Source organism: Lynx canadensis, chromosome F2, assembly GCF_007474595.2.
Source record: "Lynx canadensis isolate LIC74 chromosome F2, mLynCan4.pri.v2, whole genome shotgun sequence".
Classification (NCBI taxonomy): domain Eukaryota; kingdom Metazoa; phylum Chordata; class Mammalia; order Carnivora; family Felidae; genus Lynx; species Lynx canadensis.
The window spans coordinates 34,539,527-34,556,431 of NC_044320.2; the positions used below are offsets into that span (position 1 = coordinate 34,539,527).

Below are 16,905 nucleotides of genomic sequence, written 5' to 3' on the forward strand. Positions count from 1 at the left end.
TATTTATTCAGCATCTATTATTTGCAAGGAGAAGAAATGAGGTTAGAGAAACACTAAATTAAAAATACAGTTAACTCTTGGCCGAGAAGAAACACTGCTGGAGATAACCGACTGTTAAGAGACCCGCACAGTGTGGCATCAGGCCCTTGAGTGTGGCAGGAACCTTGAGAAAGCCACATCCCAGGCTTGTGGGGCGACTTTTCCATAACCGCCACATGTTCCAATTGCCAAAGAGATGGATGAAACTGTTGCCACGTTTATCATGAGGACCATCTTGAAAATTCCAATGACTGAAATGATGAAAATCCTCAAAGCCTGGGATTTTTTGTCTGCAAATCAACTGCAGACCGTAAACTTCTGGCAGAGAAAGGAATCTCTCGTTCAGGACTTGGTTCTGCTCTGTGAGAATAAGTGTGCAAGTCTCCACGACACAGCCCTTTTAGACATCATTTATACTCAATTTCATCGGCACCAGAAAGTTTGGGATGTTTTTCAAATGAGTAAAGAACCAGGTGAAGACGCTGACCTTTCTTGATACGGAACAATTCAAAAGTTCATTTGAGAAAATTCTTCGGAGAGCATTAAAAAATGTGAGGGTCAGCTTCAGAGACGCTGAGGAGAATGCAGTACGGATCTGAATTGACTGGGGAACGCAGCATAGAAAGTCAAACCAGTACAAACCTGTCTGTGTGCTGTATTACTCCCAGACTCCCTACGCCTTCACTTCCTTCTGCCACCTGAAGAGCAATATACCCCTTCTGGGTCAGGCACTGACAGTGGCTAGCAATCACCATAAGATTGTGAAAATGGACCTCAGAAGCCAGTATCTGGACTCTCTGAAGGCTACTGTTTTCAAACAGTATAGTCAGACCTTTGAAACTCACCACTCCACCAAACCTCTACAAGAAATCCTTGAGCCGGACATGCACACGGATTCAAGGACCATTCATGAAAACAGAATCGAAAAAGAGAGAGTCCGGAGAGTGACTCAAGAAACTTTTGGAGACTATCCTCCACCAAGACTAGAATTTGCACAATATAAGCTTGAAACAAAATTCAAAAGTGACTTCCATGGGGGCACCTTGACTGAGAGAAAAGAGCCCCTCCGGTGCCTAATGAAGTTCTCTAGCCGGCATCTTCTGGAAGCACTGAAATCCTTAGCACCAGCTGGTATTGCAGTCACACCACTTTCTTCATTGCTCACCCAATAAGGGAATGAATTATTTTAAAATCAGAGATAAATAAGATGTCTGTGGTTTTGTAAGCACGGTACTTCCTTGACTATATTGCATATGCATTTCAGTTAACAGCTAGCTGGAAAGCTTCTGTTTATGAACTTGTGTTTTAGAAATTCATTCTTAATATTGACAGTCCAGAAATGTTCAATATGCTTGTTGGGACTGATTCTTTCCTCCTCCAGTATGCACCCCGCTCCCCCATATCTTGCAAAGCATAGCAATTGAGGGCCTTTAAAAAGCGATAAGGTGTCCTTTTCCTCACTCCTATCTCTCCTTGATCCTGGAGAGACTGGGTTCTAATTGCTTGTTTCCAAGGATTTTGTTTGAAGCCTTGGATCATGGAAAGAAACAGCAAGAAACTATCCTCAACTCAAAACTTTCTAGGAAAATCATAAAATTGGTCCATTCAAAGGGTAGAGTTGGGTCCATTAAGTTATTGCAGGAAGTAGAATATCAGATGATTCAGTAATATAATAGTTTCAATGTAAGTATGATACTTTTCATAATCTGTTTTATCCTACATATGGCATTCAAACTCACCATACTACACTGATTTGTGAATAAAGATTTCAAAACTGGTACATCAGTTACATCTGATGGCAATTCTTCAGTGATCATCACAATATAGCATGTCCTTTCTTAATAACATTTTGAAATCTACTTCCTATTGTGTTCCACAAAGGATTTGGGGTATAAAAATGTATATTACAATTATGATAAAATTAAAAGGTGAGGCAGTCTTGGACAAATGGGAAAGCAAACGAAAAGCAAGGACCGAAAAAAGGTAGAGATAAAACTGCCATGTAACAAGATACGAGTGCCTCCATCTGCTAGAAGATTGAAAAACTGGAGCGGAGTTAGCCAGTGGTCAAAGCAGAGAAGAAAACACCATTCATGAGTGAAGACATTTAAAAACTGGTGCATCAGGGGCACCTGGGTGGCTCAGTGGGTTAGGCATCCAACTCTTGGTTTCAGCTCAGGTCATAATCTCACGGTTCGTGAGACGGAGCCTTGCGTCAGGCTCTGCGCTGACAATAAAGGGCCTGCTCGGGATTCTCTCTCCCCCTCTCTCTCTGCCTCTCCCCTGCTTGCTCTCTTTCTCTCTCTCAAAATAGATAAACATTTAAAACAAATTTTTTTAAATACAGTTAACTCTTAGTCAAACTACTCCATACTGCTACCTCGGCATCCATTTTGTGTGGCCAAGTGGCCCACAGGGAACTAGAAATTACAGAAGCCTTTTCCTTGGGAGCAGTTCTAGGTAAGAGCCTGCAGAGTGACAAGAAATGTGAGTTCCTGATAGACTCCCACTGATAAAACACTCTCCCCCACTGCCCAGGGCCTTCTCCCTAAGACAAGACCCCCTCAAAGTTTGCCAAAGCCCCACTCTTTTTGGTTTGAACTGAACAATCCCAACTTAGCCTGGGAACCCCAAAGCACTCCACCCGCAGACCCTAATAAAGGCATGTGCCCCAGGTCCTGCCACTCTCTGCCTGCACCTTGATCTCCCCATATGGTGCCCCCTCCCACAGGACCCGTGAGTAATAAACTTCTCTATTTCACTTTCCCTTGAGGTCTTTTGCTGAATCATGGCTCAACATCCCATGATACTCCAGGACTCTCTACTCAACAAATGTTAATATAACAAAATCACAACAGTGACACTCATCACAGTAGGAATACAGAACAGAATGAAAGAAAAGGGTTACTTCTTATTATAATGACATATCACTAAAGATGAGCCTAAATTAAAATAAAGTGTCATTTCATAAAGAACACCAAATACAAGTGCAAATGACAACAGTGAGGTCAAACTATCTTTACAAAGTCATTATTATACCAAGCAAACTATTAGCTTCCAGCTACAGAGAGGTCAGTAGCAGACTACTCCATGGCACTAAGGTAAAGAAATGCCATATTCAAATTTGAGGGGAAAGGCATTTCCCCTGCACTAAAATTAAAAATTTTTATTCCAAGGCTTTAGAAGTTGGATGCTATTAAATATAAAAGCTAGAGAAGACAAGTATTCAGCTGGAAAAATGCTGAGACACATAACCTAGAAACACTGTGAATGTGAGTTAACAACTGGCTCCAGGAAAGAACTCAGGTAAATCTTTATAATATTGCTTTTAGAAGGACGTGACATCTATGTCATAAGCTATATTATCTACTATGTATGTAAGACTGTCTTACACAAAATGTTAAGGGGGACAAGATGTAACTAGAATATCACCAAATTCAGTAATAATAATTATATCTTTAGTGGCTTTCTATTATATTTAATATCCTTATCTACAGATTTTTTTACATTCTTTTTTTGTTTTTATAGCTAAGTCATTCACTTATACAAGTCAGTATCAAATCTTGAAACATTAGCTTACCTCCATTGGCCAACAGATTCTCCTGAACTTTATCTTTACTATCTTCCAATACATCAGCCATATATTGAGCCACTTTCTTAACCACCCTTGGGAGGGGAAAAAAAAAATCAATAATCGTTTCCAGGAAAAAGACCTAAATTCCATGCTTTACAATGAACACACTACATACACACATGAATTGGACTATATATCCCTTTACATGTATCTACTTAATACAGAACAAATGGGTTATAACTTCTTAAGTAATGTTTTAAGGATAGAAGGGACCAAGGTTTTGTAACATGCAAAGCTGAACTGAGTAACCGTAGACTTTTAACTATTTAACTATTTCTTAACTATTATTTAACTATTTAACTACTATTAACTATTAGGAACAATGCTAAACTATGGTGTCGTTAACTACTGAGGCACCTATACATCACCTTATCAATCCCTTCATTTTATATAAGTAAAGACACCAAAGTATAAAGAGAATAAATGACTTCGTCACAAAAGTCACAAAATCACAAAAGCAGCTAATGGCAGAGCTGAGACTAGAAACATAGTGTCTGGACTTTGGTGTTCTTTCTCTGGTCCCATGTCTGCCTTTAGGCCCTGGGGGGTGGGATACAAAAGTATACAAGACAAAATATCGAGTTGAAAAGATACCAAAACATACAAATGACTAAATACAAAGCAATGTGTGGTTAAGTGCCAACTGAGATTACCAGGTTACAGAGAAGAGAAGCATAAAAGAAAAAGGGATCACTTTCAGATACTGGAATCAAAAAGTCATAATGACTCTGGGGCATCAGGGTGGCTTGGTCAGTTAAGTGTCCAACTCTCGATTTCGGCTCAGGTCATGATCTCACGGCTCATGGGTTTGAGCCCTGCATGGAGCTCTGTGCCGATAACGTGGAGCCTGCTTGGGGTTCTCTCTCTCTGCCCCTCCCCAGCTTGTGTGCTCTCTCTCAAAATAAATAAACTTTAGAAAGAAAAAAAAAAAAAAAGCACAATGACTCATGAGCAGGGCAATAAAGGATAGGAATGGTTTTGAAAGGATGATTACGATGCGAAGAAAGTATACTCTTTCTACAGGGCACCCTCCGAGTCAGGATCAAGAGAGGCAGAAAAGCCAATGGGCCTTCACAGTATTATGAGGAATCCAGGCTGCCCAGCGTGCTGAGAGGGGGAGGGGGGGCGAGGAAGGTGGCCCAGAGCCAGACTGCAGATAGACAGCCTCTGGGGTCAGACTTTACAGAGAAGTACAGTATAACACGGTCCAAACAGGGTTTTTGACAATTCATCTGAGGACCATATGCTCAATGGCAGGGAGAGTAACCGGTAGACAAATTAAGAAACGCCATGCAATATGAACCAATAAAGCCCAGAAAAAATCCTATGCTGAATGACCTCAAACCTAATCAAGCAGAACTGCAGAAAAAATGATAAAGCTGTTAAGTCTTCAACTCAGATTTGTATACACATTTGGCTATGTCTCCAAAATTCACTTATCCCTTCAAAGGCGACAAACCATTATTCCCATATAATTTCCCAAGCATCTTGTAAACAGAACCATTTGCTATGAATATGTAAAAATGGTCATATGTTTGCCACAGAAATAGTTCAAGAGTATAGAACGGCCTGGTGTCAAGTTTATACACTTAATGTGTAATTGAGAACTTCACAATCTCCCTGTGCATCTCCACAAAAATTATCTATGTCCGAATACACATGGTAACCTTAAAAGCAGCTCTTATCATTAAATTACTTGGTAAGTAAAAACTGTAATTTACTCCACATTATCACAATGTTCAGACTTAAAAAGCTAACATCTGTCAATTCTACCAAGGCCTAACAACCACAGATTTTTAAATTCTTCAAAGGTTTCAGGAAAACTGACGAAGACAAGTTGCATAACAGTGCAGAAGAGGAGACAAAATGCACAGGCAACTTTTAATTCCATGACCAAACAGACTGCATTTACCCTAAATACTTTCCAGATTCCTCCCCTAAAAAATGTGAACAAACCTTAAACTATATGCAGGACATCCCAATGACAATTTAAAGAAAGACCTATAGAGCCACCCAGGTGATTAACAAGAATCCAAGTAAGTGTTGATAATTACATTCTCAGGGACTTCCCTTCTTCAGATTTCTTTGGTTGTCACCACCTGAAACTGTAATGTGGGGATGGGACTGTAGGGAAGACCATCATCTCAGGAATGGCAACTACAAAGAGTTTTCCTCAACTAAAAATGTGTAATCCAGAAACCAAGAGATGATTCATACTATCAATCAGTCCGCTGAGAATATCATCAATAATTACTTTCACATTTGCCCTACCATGAATACATGAAATTAGTAACCGTAAAGTACTGTTACTTTTTCTTTCATCCTTTTACTAATTCTTATGCCAAGTGTCTTGCCTGAGTTGAAGCTTGTAATATCTCTTGCCTAATCTACTTTAAACCTGTCTCCTAATTGGCCTCTTTGCCTCCAGTGTTAAAGACCATCAGTATATCTTCTGGTCTATTTACTTACTATATGTTGGTATGTTAAATCAATATAGAGAGGCAATATTTGCCTCTATTACCAGAAACATTGCATTATGGTGGTTCTATCAATTCAGAAAAGCCTAATAGCACACATGGGAAATCCTTCTACACAGACTTCAAGTTCCCTTAAAGCGTCAATCAAATACACATTTCTAAGATTCTCCAAAATTCTGTATTTTACAAAATTGTACCTATTCACCTAAACCCTATTTAAAAGCTCTGTATTCCAAGAGTCAAAGGGATTATAACTGATTCTGCCAATTAATCAAAATGCAAAAAGTTATCAAGGACCCAAACCCATCTTCGGCTAAAACACAAAGTAAATTTCAGAAGTAACTGAAAGTGGAGTTTAGAAAAACCTACACTCACGGATTAAAGACTTAATATTGGTAGGATGGCAACAATCCCCAAATTGACCTACAGATTCAACACAATCCCTTTCAAAATTCCAGCTGACTTCTTTGCAGAAATTTGACATGATCCTAAAATTCATATAAAAATGCAAAGAATCAGAATAGCCAAGACAACCTTGAAAATTTAGAAAAACACAGAGAATTCACACTTTCTGATTTCAAAACTTACTACAAAGCTACAACAATCAAGACAATATGGTAGTGGCATAAAGACAGAAATAAGGAATAGAAAGAAATATAAAATAAAACTGAGAGTCCAGAAATAAACCCTCACATTTACGTTGAATTGATTTTCAGCAAAGGTGCCAGGACAATTCAATGGAAAAAAAAAAAAAATAGTCTTTTCAACAAATGGTGTTAGGACAACTGGATATCCACATGCAAAAAAACCCCTGAAGTGGGGACTCCTACCTCACATCATATACAAAACTTAACTCAAAATGGATGTAAGACCTAAATGTAAAAGCTAAAACTATAAAACTCTTACAAGAAAATACAGCTATAAAATTCTGGCACCTTGAATTAGGCAATGGTTTCTTAGACAAACAAAACACAAGCAATGAAAAATAGATACACTGGACATTAAAATGAAAAATTTTGTGCTTCACTCTCTCAGGTTTCCAAGATGACCAAGAAAGAAGGAATAATGGTCATGCCAAAAAGGGTCACGGCCCCATGCAGCCTATTCTCTGCACTAACTGTGCCCGTACCATGCCCAAGAACAAGGCCATTAAGAAGTTCGTTATTCTGGGGCACCTGGGTGGCTCAGTCAGTTGGGCGTCTGACTTCAGCTCGGGTCACGATCTCACGGTTTGTGACTTCCAGCCCCGTGTTGGGTAGGCTCTGTCCCGACAGCTCAGAGCCTGGATCCTGCTTTGGATTCTGTGTCTCCCTCTCTCTCTGCCTCTCCTAGCTTCTGCTCTGTGTGTCTCTCTCTCAAACATACACAAACATTTAAAAAAAAAAAAAAAAAAGAAGTTCATTATTCAGAATATAGTAGAGGCTGCTGCAGTCAAGGACATTTCCGAAGCAAGTGTCGGCGCCTAGGTGCTTCCCAAGCTGTATGTGAAACTACATTACTGTGTGAGTTGTGCCATTCACAAGGTAGTCAGGAATCGCTCTCACGAAGCACGGAAGGACCGAACACCATCACCCCGATTTAGATCTGCTGCTGCTGCCCCACAACCTCCATCAAAGCCCACGTAAAGAGCTAAGTCCTTAAGGACTGAAGAAAAACTGTTCTCTGTTAAAAAAAAAAGACAGAGATTATACTTAAAAAAAATTTGTGTGTGTGTGTGTGCTTCAGAGGTGCCTGGCTGACTCAGTTGGTAAGGCATGTGACTCTTAATCTCAGGGTTGTGAGTTTGAGCCCCACATTGGATATAGAGATTATTTAAAAATAAAATCTTCAAAAAAAACTTTTTGCGTGTGCTTCAAAGGACACTATCAAGAAAGTGAAGACAATCCACAGAATGAAAGAAAATATGTGCAAGTCACGTTATGATAAGGGACTTGTATCTAGAATATATAAAGAACTCTTAGAATTTGATAATAAAAAGGCTAATAAGCCAATTTAAAAATGGGCAAAGAATCCAAATAGACATTTCTCAAAGAAACAGAAATGGCCAGAAAATGCATGAAAAAATGCTCAACACATCATTAATCATTTAAGGTAAATGCAAATTGAAAATGCAGAGAAAGGGGTCTCTGGGTGGCGCAGTTGGTTAAGCGTCCAACTTCAGGTCAGGTCATGATCTCATGGTTCGTGAGTTTCAGCCCCGCGTCCGGCTCTGTGCTGAGCCTGGAGCCTGTTTCAGATTCTCTGTCTCCCTCTCTCTTTGTCCCTCCCTCAACTCATGCCCTGTCTCTCAAAAATAAAATAAACGTTAAAAAATTTTTTACAAAAAGGAAAATGCAATGAAACACTATTTCATACTCACTAGAAAGACTATAATCAAACAGATGAATAGTAACAAGTTTGTCAAAAATGTGAAGCAGTGAGAACCTCCATAGTCTGCGCTGGTGGGTCTGTAAAACGGTGTAACCACTTTGGAAAACAGTCTGGCAGTTCCTCAAAATGTTAAAAATAGAACTACCATATGACCCAGTAACCCCACTCCTAGGTACACATCCAAGAGAAATGAAAACATATGAGTATACAAAAACTTGTACACAAATATCCATACCAGTATTCTCAAAAAGTAGAAATAGCCTAAATGTCCACCATCTGATAAATGGATTAATAAAATATGGTACATCTATACAATGGAGTATTATTTGGTAACAAAAAGAAATGAAATATCAATACACGCTGCAACATGGATGAATCGTGAAACATTATGCCAAGGAAGAGAAGCCAGTCACAAGAGATCACATATTAGAGGATTTCATTTACACGAAATGTCCAGAATAAGCAAATCTGTAGCGCCAGAGAGCGGGCAGGGGATAAGGGGGAGGCAAGGAATAGGATGTTTGTGATGGTGGTAGTGGGAGAGTGATGAAGATGTACTGTGACTGACTGTGGCAATGGCTGCACAACTCTACGACTATTCTAGAAATCACTGTACACTTAAAGGGTACACGTTGTACACTTTAAACAGATGAATCGCATAGTATGTAAGTTATATCTCAATAAAAATATTAAAGATAGTCACCATTTTCATACTTCAAACAGGTATATTTTATTGTATATAAAATGTACTTTCATAAAGGTGATTTAAAAAGAAAACAAAGAGTCATTTTCTTTTATTATTTTATTTATTTAAATAAATTACTTATTAGCATCAAATTAAATTATTTATTTTTATTTATTTTGAGAGAAAGAGAGCACTAGCAGGGGAGAGTCAGAGAGAGAGGGAGAGAGAATCCCAAGCAGGCTCCACGCTGTCAGCGCAGAGCTCCAGGTGGGGTTCAACCTCACGAACCGTGAGATGATGACCTGAGCTGAAATCAAGAGTCAGACGCTTAACTGACTGAGCCACCCAGGCGCCCAAGAGTCAGCATCTTCTAAAACCATTCCAATAAGTAGACTATACATGTGATAATAAACCCAATGTCCAGGTAGCCTGAGAACAGTGACTCATTTTGCTCTAGTCAATGCATATAAATACATTACCCTTCTACAAATGCATCCAGTTTAGCCAGTTCATCCGACAAACCAACCAAGACATCCAGTGTGCCAACCTAGAAGGGAAATACAGCATTTTACTACTTAGGTTTCATCCCCTGCCATTTTTTTTTTTAACAAGGTGATACAACACCTTGATTTGAAGGGCCCATAAATCCTAAGTTCTCTGTATTTTATTCCATGATGTGTAAGTGTGGTTAAAAAAGTTTGCCAGACATCTCAAAGGTATTTATATGCACGGGATAATCCTCTAATTCATGGGTACAGCCAGCATTTAAGAGGTGAAGATTCTGCAATGGCAGGCCTATGCGTCTGCTTCCACTGCCCAGTGATGGGTGGACCATTTGAAGTCATGGTTTACAGCAGCAGCTCTTAAATAGGGAGGGGTCCATGACTATCAGTGTCTCAAAGGAATTCGTAACTCCCAAAATACGAAGAACCGGTAATTTTAAGTTATTTCTTAAATGATTGCTCTATATAACTACCTGCTAAGTTACCCAGCAAAATAAAAATACTGTGATTTTTCCATTCTGTAAAATTACTGATAACCTGCTTCCCTTTGAGGCTGCTAGGTTACAGACCTTCAATAAATATTAAATAAATTAAACCACATTAAATAACTAAGGTAGACCTGCAAAGTATGATTAAAGAGGTCTAATGGTAAAACGTTCGCAACATTACTGAAACTTGCATGAATTTAATAACAAAAAACTGGGTTTGCTGTGATATTGAAGTATATTACTAAGATTTTTCACTTCTGAAGATATATGTGAATGTAATATATCAAATATTTTCATAACATTTCTCATTACAACTCAAATTACAATTTAGAAAAGCACAAAAGTTTAGAAAAATATTATTCACTTTGGTAGTTTACTTCTAAAATCTCAAGTTCCTCATTATTTAAAATGTGAAGATTAGAGGGGCTCCCGGGTGGTTCAGTCAGTTAAGTGTCCAACTTCGGCTCAGGTCATGACCTCTCGGTCAGTGAGTTCAAGCCCCGTTTTGGGCTCTGCGCTGATAGCTCAGAGCCTGGAACCTGCTTCAGATTCTGTGTCTCCCTCACTCTCTGCCCCTCCCCCGTTCACTCCTCTGTCTCTTCTCTCTCTCAAAAGTAAATAAACATTAAAAAAATTTTAAAGACCAAGAGAAAATCAAATTAAAAAACAAAATCTGAAGATTAGAAAGAACAAGATAAGTTTTCAATTATGCCAATGGCTAGAAATGAGTTTTTTTTTTTTGAAGGAACCCAGATCTCTAATTTCTACCAAAATGTAAGCAAAGACAACTGTTCTCTTCACAATGAACTCATACACTACTTTGCACCATGCCATTTTACCTTTAAGTCAGGAATGTTAAATTTTGAAGTAATAGCAAGATTATTGTTCTTTGTAGTTGCTGCATGCAATTTCTCCCATGTTTGCTGACATGTTTTCTCCCCGGGAGCAGATATAAGCCAGAACTCAGTCATATTTGTTACCAAGTGTTTCTTTCCAAATCAAAAGGGACTCTGAAAGGTAAAACGAAACAAACAAAAAATACCTTCAATACCATTTGTTTCTAAAGTATTTCAGAGTCACAGGATAAGTGATAAATATTAACCTTTTTCAAAACGAATCCAGCATTGGCAGCTGATCCCAAGCAGAGTCAAATGTACCTACCTGAAGTAAATCCACATAAATGGTAAAAGGGGATTTATTTATGATACTAGGGGGAAACAAGATGATAAAAACCTAACACATTTAGTATCTAATTTTTTTTTTAACTACAAAACATTCTAAAATGGGAATTATTCAAAGAGGTGCAGCTACGGAAAATACCAGCCACCAAACGTTTCATTCCACAAAAGCAGTAGAAGAATCACAAATTTACAGGCTAATCTTAAACTCTTAAAACAAAAAACCAAAATAGGAAATTTTAAAACATGCATAACTTTTACCTTTGAGAAGGAACTGAATCAATGCACTTGAACAGAAGCCACCAAATAAATTTGTCACATCTGGCTTAGCAAATCCTACAAAGTTAGCCAAATTAGTTATTAATTTTAACCCATATTCAACCTAAGGGAATCTCCTCACATCCCTGGCATATAGTTAGCTGCCATCAAACTTTACGAATTTGCAAAACAATCTTACCAATTGGCCTTACACTTAAAAATATAACAGGGCGGGGGCTGGGGGTGGTACCATTGGATCTAAGTGAGAGGCTGTGGACCTCCCTCTCCAGGCAGTTCCATTAAGACACAACCAACCCTCTTATACAATCTCTCTCCTTCCCTCCCACATGGAAAAATAAAAGTCCAGAGCCAAATATATTCAGAATCTAAGTTTAGGTAAAGCACACAAGCTCCTAAAAATGAAAATATTACCGCACCATTATTTCTACTTGAATATGTCTTCATCAGGACCACCATAAACCTTCTACTACCAGTCACTGTTTACACTCTCCCGAATACAAAAGAACTACCTTACAAAGCTGTCCTGATAACAAAATCATGTAACGAATGTAAGACGACTTTGTAAATTTAAATTTACTTTAAAATATAAAGTATAATAATCATAATGGACTTTTATTAACTTCATAATTTCACTCATCCTATTTTTAGAATTGTAATTAAGGTAATCCTAGGCAATCATTACACAATTGAAAGTGAACACAGATGCCATTCTATATACTTTGTTATCTTTTTCCAATTTCTGTTTATACAGATCTACTACATACCAGGTACTGTTTTAAATGTTTTAGGGGCACCTGCGTGGCCCGGTCAGTTAAGCATCCGACTGCAGCTCAGGTCATGATCTCGTGGTTCGCGAGTTTGAGCCCCACATTGGACTCTGTGCTGTCAGCTCAGAGCCTGGAGCTGGCTTAGGATTCTGTGTCTCCCTCTCTCTCTGTCCCCTGCCCACTCACATTCTGTCTCTCTCTCTCAAAAAAGACGTATTAAAAAAACAAAAAAAAATAAAATAAAAATGGGGTGGAGCACCTGGGTGGCTCAGTCGGTTGGGTGACCGACTTGATTTCAGCTCAGGCCATGATCACAGGGTCGTGGGATCGAGGTCCATGTCCGGCTCCACGCATGGAGCCTCCTTGGGACTCTCTCTCTCTCTCTGCCCCTCCCCTGCTGGTGCTCTCTCTCAAAACAAATAAATATTTTTAAAAATAAAATAAAAAATATCTAGGGAAAATATGGTACAATGTTAATAACTGTTAAATCTGGGTAGTAGGTACACGGATGTCTATTAATCTAAAGTATTTGAACTTTTCTGCATACTTGAAATATTTCAAAATTAAGTATTTTTAACTGTTACAAGAATGTAATTACAATAAAACAATGTGTAGCACATTTATAAATTTTAATGGACTCTCAAACAGAATATCCAGAGAATAGTCTTGTTACTATGTTAATCCCCCAAGCACAACTTCTTGGTTTTAAAACTAGTCAAGATGCTTTCTAGTCTGTTCATACAGTGTTATGACCAAGTATAGTAATATATTGAACAAAAACCTTCCTGATATCCTGGAATTTTTTGTCAAGAAATACTTTAGGGTCAACATATTCAGGAACTCTAACTGCAAAATACTGTAAAGGTAAGAGCTCGGGCTACACTTGTATTAACTCCAGAGTCCATCTCAGTAAGTTGCTCTTTAAATTCCTGATGAGATGTTGTGGTTCTATCTCCTGCTTTCCTGTCTTCCCCTAACCCGAGTCACCTCACCTAAGCTGCTCCAAACCTTGCTATCTTTTCATTTGCCTTTGGCAACTTTGGCTCTGGCTTTTCCCCTTCTCTGATCTCCTCCATCTAATATTCTTGCACTTATCAAATCTAGTTTTTTTAGCCCAAACACCAGTCATAGCACTACCTTAAACTTTAAAATTCTAAGTTGATCAGAGAATTCCATAACATCTTTAAACCTCTTTCACTAATCCAGATCTTCTACATGATGGTAGTTTTTGGAAATCTGAGGTTTTATTATAATTATTTATACAAGCAGTTTTGTTAAAGTGTATCTGATGACATTTTATACCTCCTCTACCTTCCAAAATGGCAGGTGATTAAATCAATAAGTTCTTTCTGATATTTTAAAATTATCCAAAGTGCAGCTTCTTCAAAGACGGTAATAATATGAGCTATTACAGTAGATGTCACTATCGTACCATTTAGAGTTCTAGAAAATCTTTTTTATCCAACAGGTTTCCAAAGTATTTCAAAAACAAGAAAAAGAACCCCATTTTTCATCTATAAATAACTGCCCTATCCTATTTCACTGAGCTATTATCAGGACCAAATAAAATAATGTCACGATGATTCTAAGCAAAAGTAGAGTCTGGAAATGTCTAGGAAAGAGGTACCTGCTGGCTCAGTAGGAGCATGTAACTCTTGATCTCCAAGTCATAAGTTTGAGCTCCACACTTAGCCACCAGAAATCATAAGTTTGAGATTGGTTTAAAAAAAAAAAAAAAAAGAAAGAAAAGAAAAAGGAAATGTCTAGGAAACTTATAGAAAGTACTCTAATTCCATTTTTAACTGGAGCCCTCTCTAGGGCCTAACTGTTTGGATATGAGGAGGAAAAGGTATTCTCTATGTTTGGTATTATGTTATACACATCGCATATGCTATCTCATTTAATTCTCATGACAGCCCTATGAGCTAGGTAGTAATACTTGGGAGAGGTTCTCATTTACCAAGGCCACATGAGTGGCAAGTGGGGTTCAAATACCACGGAGTTTGACTGTAAAAGGCTATGTACTCTCTATTGTGTCATAGTAGAAGAAAATGTTCCGCACTCAGACCCACATGAGCTCCGCTATTTGAAGAAATCCACGCGTAACCTTAAACCCTTTTGTCTTGCTTCCTTCTGGGCTCCAAGCAACCGATAGGCCCAAGGAATTCTAAATAAATTGAGCTTCCCTTCCCTTTTCTTTTCATCTAGGATCATCAGAATGATGTTGATGTCTGAAACAGCAACGCCCAGCACCCCAACTATCCTAACTCCTAGAAGGAACAATGATACCTCCAAACAGAAAAGCAAAAAAAAAAAAAAAAAAAAAAAAAATAGTTTCAAGAGATATGGAGATAGAATTTAAATTTAATTAAATTTAAAAAGAGAAAAAGAGCACAAACTTTACAGTCCCACTAATAGTTAAACTCCTGACTCTATTCCCTCACTAGTTTCCTCATCTGTGGAATACTACAAATCTCTTCACACAACTGTTGGAAGGAATCAACAAAATGATGAACCTAAGAATTGCCCTTGAGAACAGCATCAGTAAGTCTTATGCAAAATTCCTTTTGTTCTGTTTTTGAACAATGTCCACTGTTACCCTGTGGACACAAGTCACATAAAAAAATTTCTCCTTGAGGGGCGCCTGGCTGGCTCAGTTGGGAGAGTATGTGACTCTTGATCTTGGGGTCATTGAGTTCAAGCCCCACACTGGGAACAGAGCCTACTTAAAAAAAAAATTTTTTTCCTTGAAATTTAAAAAACTTTAAGCTCAGCTCCAAATAAAATTTATCTTTGCAGATGAATATACATGTATCTTAAATGAAATTGTATTATTAAACACATTTCCCCTTTTCTCTCAGCTGCACTGAAACAATCAAACCTGGGTGTCCACTGTTTATCTTGTCATCAAGAACCTAGACATTTCCATCTCCTCTGAACGCTTCAAATGACTTCTGTTTTTATTCCTAATCATTTCCCTTTTTTCATCTTGCATATTGGAAGTCAGGCATAAATACACACGAATCATATGTTTAACAAAAGGGAAAATTAAAAGGTACCCTAATCAAATGTTGGAATTCCTCAAGACTCAGACCTATGTCTGACTCCCTCTGTTACATGTGGGTATAAACATGTGCATACAATTTTTCTCTTGAGGATGTTATCTATAACAAGACAATTCCAGGCTAGATGCTGAACTCTCTCAAATTTTTACCTCCAGCTCAGACTCCTCTGCTGCATCCAGAGCCATACCCAACAAGCCTCCTCAACTAACTACAAGACCTCTCCACTTGGAGGTCTCAAAAACATCTAAAACCCAGTGTTTTTAGTCAAATTCATGTCTTCCCTCAAACCTCTTCCTACTCCAGTGTTCCCTGGGTTATTACAGGTATACCCCTGCAACATTAGACAATTAGAACTGTCAAATGTCATCAAGATAACAGCCAATACTTACTGGGCACTTCCTACCTCCTAGCACCAATAAAAACACTTCATATATATTAACTCATTTCGTATGTTTAAAACAACCTTATCAGATGGGTAGTAGTTGCAAAGAAACCAAGGCACAGAAAGTACCTCATATGAGATACACCACAGAATGGATATCATACATTGTGACAGTATATATTATATGCTACAGATAAATATATTATATGCTCTCATAGCACTTTCTTTTTAGTATTTCCCTGAGGGACACTTTTTATTCAAGTCTTTCTTCCAAATAAACTGCCCATTAGAGTTGGTGGAAACCATGATAATTTTTGCTCACAACTCAGTACCTGGCCAGTATGTAGAACCTCAAAAAGTACCTACTGAATACTTGTGAATGAATAAATAACTGTGAGGATTAAATGAGATAATCTAGTTAAAATTTCTGGTTTATTACTGATTAGCTCCCTTCACTTCCCCTATATTTTTAAAAATCAACTTTATGAAAATATAAAGTTTCATGAGTTGTTGACAAATGTATACACCTGTGTAACCACCACCACAACCAAGATTTAAAACATCTCTTTTGTCCCAAAGCCTTCCCCCACACCCAGTCCCAGTCAACTCCTACTGCACTGCCAGCCCTGGGCAGATGCTGATCTGCGGTCATACGACAGCTCTGCCTGATCCAGAAGTTCGCTGTAAATGAAAATACATCACGTACTCTCCGGTATCGGACTCCTTTTGCTCAGCAAGTCTTTCGTATTTGTTCATGTTGTATCAACAGCAGTACATTCTGTTTTACTGCTTACCAATTCATTGCATGAATGTACTACGGTTTGCTGATCTATTCGCATGTTGAGGGACATTTAGACTGTTTCTGCTTTGGAGCCATTGACAACAAAGGTACTATGAACATTCCACGACAAAGCTCTTTTTGAAAATATATTTTCATTTCTCTTAGATAAACATCAAGAAGTGGAATTCCAGAGCTGAATGATTAGCGTATGTTTAACTTCATAAGAAGCCGCCAAACGGTTTTCCCAAGCAGATAGG

General features: G+C 38.2%; 1 protein-coding gene and 1 pseudogene across 2 annotated transcripts in view; one reads left to right on the plus strand and one right to left on the minus strand.

Annotated features, from left to right (window-relative positions):
• Positions 1–16,905, minus strand: part of ATP6V1C1 (ATPase H+ transporting V1 subunit C1) — a 48,082-nt gene that overhangs the window by 19,518 nt on the left and 11,659 nt on the right. For both annotated transcript variants that reach the window (XM_030303759.2, XM_030303760.1), the window contains exons 2-4: positions 11,036–11,206; positions 9,685–9,752; positions 3,620–3,705 (exon numbers count right to left, since the gene is read on the minus strand). In XM_030303759.2, the coding sequence (XP_030159619.1) occupies positions 3,620–3,705; positions 9,685–9,752; positions 11,036–11,167 (286 nt within the window). In that variant the 5' untranslated portion in view covers positions 11,168–11,206. The remainder of the gene's footprint in view (positions 1–3,619; positions 3,706–9,684; positions 9,753–11,035; positions 11,207–16,905) is intronic.
• Positions 236–1,245, plus strand: LOC115505955 (annotated as a pseudogene).